This window comes from Anopheles bellator, chromosome 1 (genome assembly GCF_943735745.2).
Source record: "Anopheles bellator chromosome 1, idAnoBellAS_SP24_06.2, whole genome shotgun sequence".
Taxonomy (NCBI): domain Eukaryota; kingdom Metazoa; phylum Arthropoda; class Insecta; order Diptera; family Culicidae; genus Anopheles; species Anopheles bellator.
The window spans coordinates 41,687,430-41,700,034 of record NC_071285.1 but is presented as its reverse complement, the minus strand read 5'-3'; the positions used below and the strand labels follow the sequence as shown (position 1 = coordinate 41,700,034).

The window sequence follows — 12,605 nt, the reverse complement described above, 5'->3', positions numbered from 1 at the left end:
ACCTAACATTCGTTCTCTTAGTGCACAATTCAGGTTCGCATCGAAAATCACACCGATCAGGCCAACTCGCGGGAAAACAGAAGCCCTGATGCGCCATGTGGACCTTTGCAGAGCCTTTCTTTTATTTGGAAGTGCATTTACACTGTCTGATGTTAAGAAACACTGCTAATATACTAATCAACACAGCGATTTAGCAATGCCAATTATTTTGGGCAATTAGACAGCAGATCGATGATGAACGGCAAAAACAAAAGAGGACCCAAGTCACTTTCCCAGGGAACGCCGAAGAACCGGCAGACGCGGACTGATTGAGAACGCAGGAGCCCAAATCTGATAAGAACATATTTCAATTGTTTGTAACTCGGAATAGAATCCATTTACGAAAAGAATCATTCGGGGTTTTCCATTAAATGGATGTACCAAGTAACGGCCACGGGCATGTGGTACGAAGTTTTAAAACTATTGTAAGTTTCATCTTTTCATCAGTTTCATCAATATCCAAAAACAATCAATACCAGCAACAGATGAGTTGAGATTAGAACATCTTGTGGCTCCTCAAGGCAACTTTCCGCTCAAATGATGACGTTCGTTTTCGGGACATTTGAATATGAACCAGCTTCTATTAAGCTTTCGGTTAATTGAAAAAGTTTTCAAAACGCTTCACAACCGCTGTTTGTAGGAAGCCTAGCCACGGGCACGATGGCCCAATGGCCTAGCAAAATAGGAAAAATCAATGATTAAAACTGGTTACGATAATTGTTGGATACAAATTGAGTGTCCGAACCAAAACGGCAACACTGTAATCCTAATTCATGTGGTGATCAGGATTCAAAGTACAAAGTACAAAACACGAACGAAGTATCAAAGTACATCAAAGAACAAAGTACGAACGGCGATAGTTATGAGTTTGAAAAAAAATCGAAAACGTTTATCAGCGCACAGGTAGACCAAGAAAGTTCTGTGAGCTTGGTGAGCGTCAAAAGCGGCAAATACAGTTTAGAAGAAATGACAGAATTTTCTAAGAAAATGGCGCGGAAATAAGGTTATTATCATTCAAGTCAACTGGAAACTCCTGGGAGCAAATGACTGGAGTAGAAATTTTTGGGTTTTTGATATATCTATCTAAAATCTACTTTTTGGCTATCTAAAAATCAATACGAAGGGAATCATCGCGCTGATCCCACACGATTCCCTACGTATGAAGTTGTTGAGGAAGCTAAAAAACTATGCATTCCTCAACTACCTGAGTTCTGTTTTAGTGAAACAAGTGTGAAAGTAAGTATCAAATCCCTGATAGACAAAATATGGATTAAACATTTTGGTGTAATGCAGATTGCATAACTTAGGGGGTTAAAAACCTTACTACGGGGCCAGACGAAGCGTAACGTAATGTTTTTGGAATTTCAGATTAATGCCAAACTGGTTGCGCTTCTGTCAAAACGTATATGTTTTGGCCGAGGGGTAATCAGTTTGGCATTTTTGGCAGTTCGAGTGGTTTCAGTTATATATTCTTCCTTAAAACAAATATGTTTGCCTTTGGCATACCAATTGCCCACTGTGCGGCACTTGGTCAGGTTTCAGGTTCGAAGTTTCAAAGTTAGGTTCAAAAATCTTAGTCGCTGTCAGAAAGAGAAAACATATTTCAAATGTCAAAAAATCAGCGTGCGGTTGTGTTGTGTTTCGTCGTTCGGTCTCTAATTCCGATTTTCGCAGCGATTTAAAAACGGTGAATACTCCGATTCAGAACCATTTCACGGTAATGGGCAAAGTATACGATTTTCCGTTCATTTGGACGTGTTTTCCGGTTCCGGTTTGAAGGTGGTCGTTTCGTCGCGGTAGTGCGTCTTTCTCGGTAGGTTGTCGGCCCCTTTTCTCTCTGTGCTAAATAGCTGGCACAAAGATCTAGAGACCGATAGCCAGGGCACGGCGCGATGTTGACATAATGGCGCAGACCACGGGATTACCAGTGAATGGGGCGCACGGAAGGTGGGTCAGGTGGGTCAGGTGTGTCGGGCGAAAGTCGTACGATGATACTTGAAGTGGTAACCCGTTTTCGATAGTTGATAACGCGAATAGCATTATCTTGTTCCCGTTCGACCGATGCCCGGGAAACGATAATGTTCGGAGCGCTCCCCAGCCAAATCCCGCAGAACTGGGCATTGTCGTGACTGCTGGCTGTGTGTGTGTGCCTCCGCGAGCCTCTATTGCTGCCCTTTGTCCAATGGTGGGGCCGAAATCGTTTGCAAAATCGAATTTTGGCAAATAAATGTGTGTTCCATTCGAAAGTGTGATATGATGCTGGTTCCTTCGAAACGGGCGTCTCCCTTTGTTACCGGCCCGTTGCGTGACATTCGCTCGATCATCTGTTCCTGGATATAATGCTGATCAAAGGAGCACTGTTTACGTAATATCCGGGTCTGACTGTCGTCGCTAACTTGATGGATGGGAGCAAATGTAATTTGTGATTAGAATCTGTTGTTCTGGTATTTCATTGTAACCATTGCACAGGTGCCTAACGAGTGGATGAAATCTAACATTTAACAAGTAAAAATCAATGCAACAACAGAATCAAAACAAGCAAGCAATGTATTCCTCCTTAGTTAAAAACAAAAACTATAAACAACAATGCCCGATTCGCAATGTACAAAATGCACGTGCTTTGGTCATAATGTGAGACAACTAGCGGCTGCTGAGATCATCAACAAAAACAATAAAAAAGGGAATTTCTTTTATATCTGAATAAGATAGCTAAATTTACCAAATATAAACCATAAAAGATGATAAATAGAATACATCTCTTATTATTTGCTGCGATTGATCAATAAGAGAGTTTCTCTGCTGGCATTAGCTCATCATTTTAAAGAGATTAATGATGTATTTTCTTTTTTTCTACCTCACGTAAAATAAAGAAATTAACCCCATTGACCGGATCATATGAACTCATTTTCTAATTAATTTTCCTCCACTCACTGAACGCTCCAGTCTACAGATATCATTGATGGTGTTTTACATAATTGGCTATCATTAACTATGATTTAGTAGCTTCCCTAGTCGCACCCACCTAACCCTCCCCTTACTTCACCCTATTCCATTCTTTTACACCTCGTAAAACATTAGTTCCGTTCTGTGGAGGTATAAAATTAGTTGGCAGAAAGAAGGCAAAACACGGACCGCGCGGGTCTAGAGAATGCGACGCCAAGTATGCGTCACTTGGAGAACTTATAAGATGCCATTTCCGACACGAAACTTTCCCCCGACAGTGTCTTCGGCGTGGAGCTACAGGTACACGAAAAGAAACTTTCATCTGACGCACTCCGCTGCCGGTGGAAAAGGTCTTATTTTAGGCCGAAAAAGAACCCTCTATCATCGCGCTGGAAGCTCGGTAGGAAACCTTTCCTGGGGACCCTTGAGCCCGAAAAGAGGCACCCCAAAGCGCCAGTGGAAATCAGGGTTTTGAGTTTTGTTGCCTTCCCGTAACGCTGCTGGGGGCCTACGGGCAGACCTCTTGATGGGGGTTGGTCACGCCATGATACTACAACCTTGGCGAATTACACGACGCGGGTGATTCAAAACGGAAAAGCGGGGGTGGGGCCAGTTTTAGTTCGTCATCTGGACGTCATCGTAGATTGTAGGATTGCGTGTAGCACCAATCTGGTTGTACGCCATCATCGGCCCTTTGGGGCATTTCGAGTTTCACGGAGGGGGAACACTCGCTGTTGTATTCAAGGCCGTTTCTGCTGCAATTCCAATCAGCCGCCGCCGGCAGTCCGTCTCGGTGTGTGAAAACTGTTACATTCACTTACCTAACCGGTCGGCTGTCACGGTTCGACGATTACGACTACATATTCTTCGTGGTGCCACAATGTTTTAGTTATTGACCCAAAAACGAACGCATCAGATATTGTCAATCGGCAAGTTGTGGCGTTAATGTGTGTGTTGAAAATTTTGCAGCAATAGAAAGTGCATCAGCTAAATCGCCGGACTGACAGAAATATTTGAACGGAGGTGCTCGTAAAACACGAGCAAAGTGTTTGTAGTGTGTTTGTAGTGAAAAGTTTGGTGTAAAAGTCAACAGAATGGTTCGGTCGTTCGGGAAACTGTAGTAGCTGATGCGACAGCGGCCAAGGGTTTCCGCTGCTAGGCCGCTATTGCCGGTGTTTCGGTGTTTGCTTGCGGGAAGCTGATCCCTGGATGATGATGGAACCTGCTCACAAGCCGAAGATGAGCCACGGTGAATTGATTCATTCTTCGTTGAGGGTGGACGAATCCTTGGACGAAGATCTGCGATCGAAATCGGAAGCATTCGGAGTCAGCAACGGCGAAGATCACCGACAACTGCAGCAACCGACGGTGTATCTCACCGAAACGTTCTACATCAGCTCGAAGAAAAATACCGTCTTCGAGGTGCGGCTCACCGACAAGGGTCTCTGTCTGAAGAAACAATCGAACGGGTCGACCAAGGAGCAGACCATCCCGCTGAAGGACATCATCGGTTGTCGCTGTTTACGCAGCAAGCGTCGCACGCGTGGTAGCTCCTCGTGTACGTGTGCCTCCATCTCGAATTCGGGCGCCCTCAAGGTGGTTGAGGAGAACTCGGGCGAGCAGGATGAGACGGACGTGAGTGCATATCTCTACATTTACGCGTACATTCTGAAGCGCAACCGGCGCGGCGGGTTCCGCGAGCGTACCACCATCACCCTGCGCTTCCGTTCGTTCGATCGCTACGAGGACAACAACCGCGAAGCGCAAAAGTGGCGCGCCGCCATCAAGTGTCTGATCGCCGGTGAACCGGCGTTGCAGAAACACACATATCAACCACGCGATACGCGCAAAATGCTCGTCATACTGAACCCAAAGTCCGGCTCAGGTAAGGCGCGGGAAATGTTTCAGCAGCGCGTGGCACCGATCTTTGCCGAAGCCGAAATCCTCTACGATCTGCACATCACCAAGAAGTGCAACTGGGCGCGGGAGTTTGTTCGCCTGCGGGACATCTACCTCTGGCGGGGGATCGTCGTCGTCGGTGGCGATGGCATCTTCTTCGAGGTACTCAACGGGTTGTTCGAGCGGGAGGACTGGCAAACGGCCATCGAGGAGTTACCGATCGGCATCATTCCTTGTGGGTCCGGCAATGGATTGGCGAAAACGGTGTCCTTTTTATATGAGTGAGTATGATCATGCTGCTAGTTAGAGTTATTTATTTGTTATTAATATTATTAGAACAGGCAGAGCCGCGCACCACGAAGCACACTCAAGTTGATACACTGTCAGCATCGCCGGAACTGACCTTTTGCGCATAGAAATCGATTAATCGGTGCAGCGAGCCGAATGATCTATGGACAAGCCACGCAAGCTAGAGTTTATTATGTTTTACTCTTGAGATTGTGACATTTTGGAATGAACCTTTTGTAATTGTATACTGAAAAAGATCCAAACAGCATACGTGTTTATGTATCCCTTCGAAAGGCTACTTAATCCATCATGTTGGCATTCCGGTTCCAAGTAAAATCAGAATATCGAATTATACTGGACGTGCGATCATTCGATCCTCTATCTTTCAGTGGGATCCCCCGTTACCTTCAGATATGTGAAGTGGTAATACGCCTTTGTCTCACCATTGCGCACCGTTTCTCAGATGAAGAGAAACGTGTTTCAGGGGGGAACTTGTAGTGCAGCTCTTTCCTACGACACATGTTTGCGCAGTTGGTTGGGTAGTGAAAAAAATACCAATCATTGCTTCACGGTGTTACTTCGATCCGATGGCGTCGACGATGGCTCGTGTCTCTTTTAATAATAAGGAACTGACTATAGAAATATATCGTGTGAAGAATATCATTCGATTGGGTTTGAATAACTTATCTGTCCTTAACACATTAATCATCGATAGAAATCATCAACTCTTATGGCTTATGGGGTATGGGTTGATGGCTGCAATTATGTCATATAGCAATGGGTTAATGTTGGGAAAATGTACTTAAAGCCAGACTCTCTGGTTGTTCATGTGGTTGACGGCGTACATTTCTCCTGACCGCATAAAGGGCAAACACAAATGCATAACTCATTTTGCATGGCCCATTTTGTGTGCGTGCAATGTATACTTCAAAGTACATCCCAACCAGAAGCATGTTCCGGGACTTTTAATTTACACCTTCATCACCTTGCAATGCAAGTTGATTGTTCTTTTTCACGTGTGTCACGAACCGAAGCTGGAAGGGATTTTTGTGCTGGTCCAGGGAATAATTATGCGGCAGTACTGTTTCCTGTCGTGCATTGGACGAATCAAACATCAAGATTTAAATCTCACCTTTTTGATGTGGCTGATGAGAGAGGTAAACACCCTGTCCGATAAGAGCATGCCACCAGACGACGGCACACGCGATAATGGTGTTCTTGCCCTACGGAATTAACTAGAATGCCAACTTTTGCTGATCGGAACATATACATGTCCCGGAACATTGGGGTGGAACGGGTTGAGTCGATCACTTTCATTTCCGGGCCTCGTCGACGGTAGCATTGACGTGTAGCATTAGCTTACATAACAGCCTCAAGCTTGGCCGCCTTCAAGTCTAGAAGATAATACAAGTTTGATGCTAGTTCAAAAATATTACACGTTTTAACTGTGAAAGACTCTTTTTCATAATAAATTGTGCGATCGACGCAATGTTTACAGTACAACAGTTGGCCCAAGGATTTATGAATATCAATAATACCCTATTGCATGACCATGAATGCTATCATCCCACGGGCCCACGAAACCCTAACAGCGGGGAAAGAAAGCTCTATCTATCAATCGATTACAGTTGTTTGTGGCCAACAGTGGCAACCGCACGCCGTGCCGCAGTTGTGTCAGCCAATGTCGTGTTTGCAGATAAGAAAAAAACACTGCTCACTTTGCCGCCCCGCCAGTAGTAGACACGTCCGACCGACGGCAGGCTGAGACACGTGTAGCAAGGGTTTTTTTTCCACATCCCGTCCGGGCGAATCTATGAGTCGAACGCAGTATTCGACGTGGATTGACACCAGCCCGGAAGATAATTTCACGATCCGTGCTACGAAGCTTGCGGTCGGTGGAGCTTTGTTGCAAACTCATGGTTTCCTCGATGGCGGGCTTTGTTGATCTGTTTGCCAGCATTTCGAGGCTGTGGGTGCTTGAATCTTGGCCCCCTTTCTCTGAAACTGCTTATTTACCCGGCGCGTCTAATGGCGGATCCACTCGGCCGTTGGATTTTTAACAGGGTTTTTTCTCGCGCACTTTGTGTTCTTCTCGTGCGATGCTCATCCACATTTTTTTTCCTTTGGCCCGATGAACCCGCGATAACCTACATGCGCGGCAATGCGTCAAAAATTATCCATTCTCCGCCGGTGGTTGAGAAGAAACAAATAATCGTTCGCGCACATGCTCACTATCGGTCGCAGGATGGTACGTGCGTAGTAATTGAAACGTATTATTGGTACAGTTGCTAAGATAGTAAATGCGTATTTTTTACGATAGGCAAATATCGCTCGCTGCTTGTTACACGCCATTACATTATTTAACTTGACCCCCCCTTATCACTCTAGCGCATCCAACGGTATTGTATGAATGTTGCTATTAAAGTGCCAAGGCGATAAACAATCAGTTCAGTTAAGTTCCGTGTTAATGGCGGCCAACATTGCGATTCGAAAATATAATCAAATGAAGCGAACCAAATCGAGTTTCATTCGTAATCGAATCATCGCGGCCCGGGATGAAATGGAATTAAAATTTGTACACTCTCTGTAGCCCCGCCAACGAAGCAGGCGGCGGCTGACAAAAAGACACCATGCGATGTGAAATAGAGGATTTGCCATCGCTCCGTTGCGCGCACCACTTGAAATTTTGCGTCAAACAAATGCAACCATCATCAGTTCGGATAAATAAATTCATCTCTAATCGAAAACCACAAGTCATGCGTATAGGCGTGTGTGTGCAAACATATCAGTGTCATTTGCGTCAACAACGACTCAAATCGGGTGGCGATGATTTCGAGCCTTTGTGATGATCGTGCTTTGCGTCACAGATGGGCTACGAGAGGAGGTCGCGCATCCTCCGTCCACTGCTCCACTTTTGCCGGTGGTTAGTTTTGTTTGGCAGCCCTTGAAGGGAAAGAAAAACGCTTGTTTTGTCTTGCGTAATTGAAAGGACAGCGCTCAACGGTCATCACACCGCAAACACGGATAGAGCTAGGTGCAGTTCCTTGCTTGGAAGAAAGTTTGTAGAGTAGCCAACCGGAGCCGGCTGGCAGGCTGGTTCTGTGGAGGGAAAGATTTTTATGGGTTGGCCTAGATTTGTATGGTTTGGCGCTAAGCAGCGACCAGCCACAACCCTTGACCACCCTCGTCGGGGCGGGTTCCTGGGCGGAACAGAGTTTGACCGCAAAAAGGATAGGACAGCGGTACACCGTTCGCTTCACGGTCGATGCTCGTCATGTGCCACATTGAGGGCCGGCAAAAAATACTTGCCGGCAGCAACGAGACCGGTGGCCAGTCTGGGAGAATCGAGTTCTCAAGGGACCTCTCGAATGGGATGTTTGATCGATTTGTGGTATTCCACATCGACCAACGAAGACGATGAATGGTGTTGGAAAGTTACATTACATAACATTCGGCCGGGGCCCTACGCCAATGACTTGGTGGCCCTCAGGTGTGCTAAACTCGATGGACTTGTTAGTAAATCATAAACCACACACCGTTGCCGCGTTCAGCGTTTGCTGACACGAAACCGACCGAGGTGTTGCTCGTCATTCTCGTTATACGGTGCATAGATATTCGCTACAACCTTTTGCGAAAGCCCTGGCAGAGCCAACGATTGAGCAAGGATCGCACCCCACGGACTGCGGTTGTGAGACACGGCACGCGGTCGATTCGGTCGTTGATAAGATACTCCTAATCATTGACGAATGACTTGTTTTGGCGGGGTGCACAGCTGGGGCGTCGTCTGCGCTCGATGGTGTCACGCCTGATGGCTAGTGACAAAATAAGGGCGACTTTCGAGTGGGATGGAAATTGTTGCTTCACAATTCATGCCGCCGCAAATGAAACGCTAAAAGCCGTGTCATAAAGCCGGCTGTCGCTAATATTGGGGATGTCATGTGACAACACAGGCACAATTCAACGGCTCTCAAGTGGGACATAGCGAAGCCGCGGAGTGTGGCGTTTTGAGGCCAGACAAATTGTATGCGCGGGCGACCGGCGACGGAAAGGGGATTATGGCGATATCGGGGTTTCAGTAAGAGTCGCAATTGTCGGAAATTGAATCCAACGCACAGGTGTCATCGTTTTGTGTCGCTACCGGTTTGATCCGGTTCAACATAATCGGCAGAATAATCCGTTCCGGATTATTAGTGTCACCATTCAACTCGCTGTCCAATCTCTTTTCCTTTGTCTGGGAAGCGTAAAGTACGCTGTGGAAACCTGACATCGGAATTTGCAGTTTTGCGAAACGCATTCTCGTGATTCGTAGTTGCAGGCTAAATTTAGGTTTCTTTTGTAGATATTTCTGACTGATTTTGAAATTTCAAACAGATTGTAGCGTAAGCGTTTGTAATTTATTTTTCAATTTCAATTAACACTGATAAAAATATTTTCTTTCTTCGATAAACGCTTTTCAGAGAGCCTTTTGAAACGAAACCCGTACTGGCATCAGCTTTAATGGTAGTTAAGGGAAGACATTCCATGTTAGACGTAGTTAGAGTCGAGACCCGCACCAATGTAAGTAAACAAAAACAAGAGGTTTATTTCTGTGGGTGCCGTTCGATAACATTAGCCGTTCTTCTTCTTCGCAGATAATGTTCTCTTTCCTCTCCGTGGGATGGGGCCTCATATCAGATATCGACATTGAGAGCGAACGGTTACGCGCCATCGGTGGTCAACGGTTTACCGTGTGGTCTGTCCACCGATTGATCAGCTTACGGACGTACCATGGGAAAGTATCCTACATTCCGGCACTGGCTAGCCAAACCAATGGAACCACGATGGCTAGCAGCCACACGAATGGGCCGACGAACAACCGATCAGGTGCGATCGGAACACTAAAGCACAGCGTCAGTTACAACACCACGTTGAACTGCCGCGACTGTCGTGGGGGAACCGACGCAAGTAGCTGCGACGCCTGTGATACGAACTTTAGTGACGTGCTTTCGCTGGAGACGGGAATGAATCTGGATTCGTTTCGTCCTCGCATCGACAGCTGGTACTCGGCAACGTCGCGCAAAAGCACCTACTTCTCGACGGTGGACAGCGTGTACGAGAGTGATAAGGCTTCCAACGATGGCAGTACCGGACAGCAGGTTGGCCCCAACGGTACCGGGCCGTTCGTACAAATGTATGGCCCACCATCGCGATTGCCAGCCTTAACGGCTGCTATTCCCGACACGTGGACCACCTTGTCGGGCGAGTTCGTGATGGTGCACGCCGCATACCAGACACACCTCAGCACCGATTGCTACTTTGCCACGCAGTCGCATCTCAACGATGGCATTATATGGTTGCTGATCATTCGCGGAGGAGTTTCTCGATCCCAGCTCCTATCGTTTCTGCTGGGGCTGAGCAGCGGGACGCACGTTCCGCTGCAAGGGAACGATTACATCCAGATGGTTCCGGTAACTGCCTTTCGCATCGAACCAAACGGCACCAATGGGCACATGACGGTGGACGGGGAAAACGTTGAGTGTGGCCCGATCCAGGGTGAAGTGTTTCCCAGCCTAGCAAAAGTGATGGTGCCCAAGTAGACGGGACCAAATCTGAGCAGAGGATGGTTTGTTTTTGTGCTCTGTTTTCTGCGGCTATTGGAATGTTATGGTGGAATGTTTTTTTTCGTTTGTCAAACCCGTCCACAGCGGAATGTAACATTTGTTGAAATTGATTTGTTATGCAGAACAGCGGCAGTCTTATAGGTTTTAAGGGAGTAACGTGCGATAGATGATTGGGGAGGGTTTATACCTACATCTTCTGGATGGCAAAAACAAAATGCAAAGAACAAGAGAAACGGCTGTTACCTAAATGTGCTAGTTATTTTTGTTTGGGTTGGGTTGAAAATAATTAAGTTACATTCTATAAAAATCGAAACGTGTGCACACAAAACATTTTTTTTTTGTGAGGCAGTCATCGCAGAATTCAGACAATTCCCGAAATTCGTGCCAAACTGATTTCATTCACCGGCTTTTCTTTCTTGGTAACTCCTGGTACCTATCGACAACGAAATGGCCCGGAACTGATAGTGCACACAAAGAATAGTGCATAACAGGATGCATTTAAATTGCTCGAATCCATTCCACGCGCTCCATATCAGTCGAGCACTTGCTAACATGCGACGTAAACGATAAGCAATTGTACCGATTTGCCATCAATTTAAAAAAATCAAGAAAAGTAGCAAAACGGTTTACAAAACAAAGTATTACCTATTCCAATAAGATTAATGTACATGCGCATCATGAACGATTCTGGCGCGAACACTAGCCTTTCCGGATAGTGGCCGGGAGTTGGTAGGCGAAACAAGTAGAATAGAATAGAGAAATCACGGAGGTGGAATGATTATTGAGAAAAACCATTTTAAAAAGACAAAATACTTCATACCAGTCACTAAATCGTCGACATGCGACATTCAAAACGTGTCAATAGTGCAAGCAATTTAGCTAGTAGCGTACTAGGAATCAAATTTATAATATCTTTCAAGCATTACAAAATATATTCATAAAATAATACACCCAATGAATACAAATTCATTGTCACCAGTTTCCCGGGCAGTGCATTTATGGTTGCCCGAAGATATGAAGACGAAAGTAAAATATCTAAGGCGCGTATAGGACGGAATTACCGAAAGGCGGGTTGGCAGCGCTTGCCGAAAAGTACATTGGCTTCCTGGGAGGCAACGGATTGTTTCACAAACAAACAAGAGCCGAGAGTCGAGTGATCTGCAAATACCTCTACTTTAAGATAATCTTTTCGCTTCGAATTCTGCCTGCATTCTAGTCGAGGGGCGTACCAACGGCAAGCACCATAGATTACAGTTTCGATTAAGCTGAACCACCATTACGAATGATGTGTGGGTCGCAAGTAAACTTACTCGAGCGTAATTACCAGTAGATACGCACGTTCATAATTCCACAGTAATTCCAGTTTCAATGCGTGTATAGCCGTCCATGAGTCGAAGGCAGAAGTGAACAGATTTTCAGTCGATGCCGATAAAAATGAACTATGACTGTGATTCGTTACATTGTGCAATGCACGAAGGTCAATTTCCTGGTTTTTTTCTTCCTGCCGTCCGATGGCACTTTCTCTTCTGTTTGCTGCTGAGTATGGTTTACAGTAATTTTTGTTATCATTAAAAACTGAGGGAAATTTTTCCAATAAAGCGCACGGTGTGGTGGTTTACAACTTGCGGCTGCTGGTTTCAGTTGATTTGCTAGATTTGGAAAGAGTACGGGCAAATGGTTAATTTGAGAGCGTTCTAATAAATAGTTAAACAATTTGTAAGATAAGAAACTGTGTAATTTTTCAACGAAATCAACGGCATTCAAAACTTAAAAGATGCTCTGCTGAATCGACGTTGAAAACACACTCCCGATGACAACAATCGATGAACGAAACAA

General features: G+C 45.7%; 1 protein-coding gene across 1 annotated transcript; it reads left to right on the top strand.

Annotated features, from left to right (window-relative positions):
• The first annotated feature begins 1,654 nt into the window (after window positions 1-1,654).
• LOC131206620 (sphingosine kinase 2-like) lies at window positions 1,655-12,395 on the top strand. Its single transcript, XM_058199238.1, has 4 exons — window positions 1,655-1,726; window positions 3,952-5,162; window positions 9,627-9,726; window positions 9,801-12,395. Exons 2-4 carry the CDS (start codon window positions 4,192-4,194, stop codon window positions 10,743-10,745), a joined length of 2,016 nt encoding a protein of 671 aa, XP_058055221.1. The 5' UTR covers window positions 1,655-1,726; window positions 3,952-4,191; the 3' UTR covers window positions 10,746-12,395.
• The last annotated feature ends 210 nt before the right edge of the window (window positions 12,396-12,605 follow it).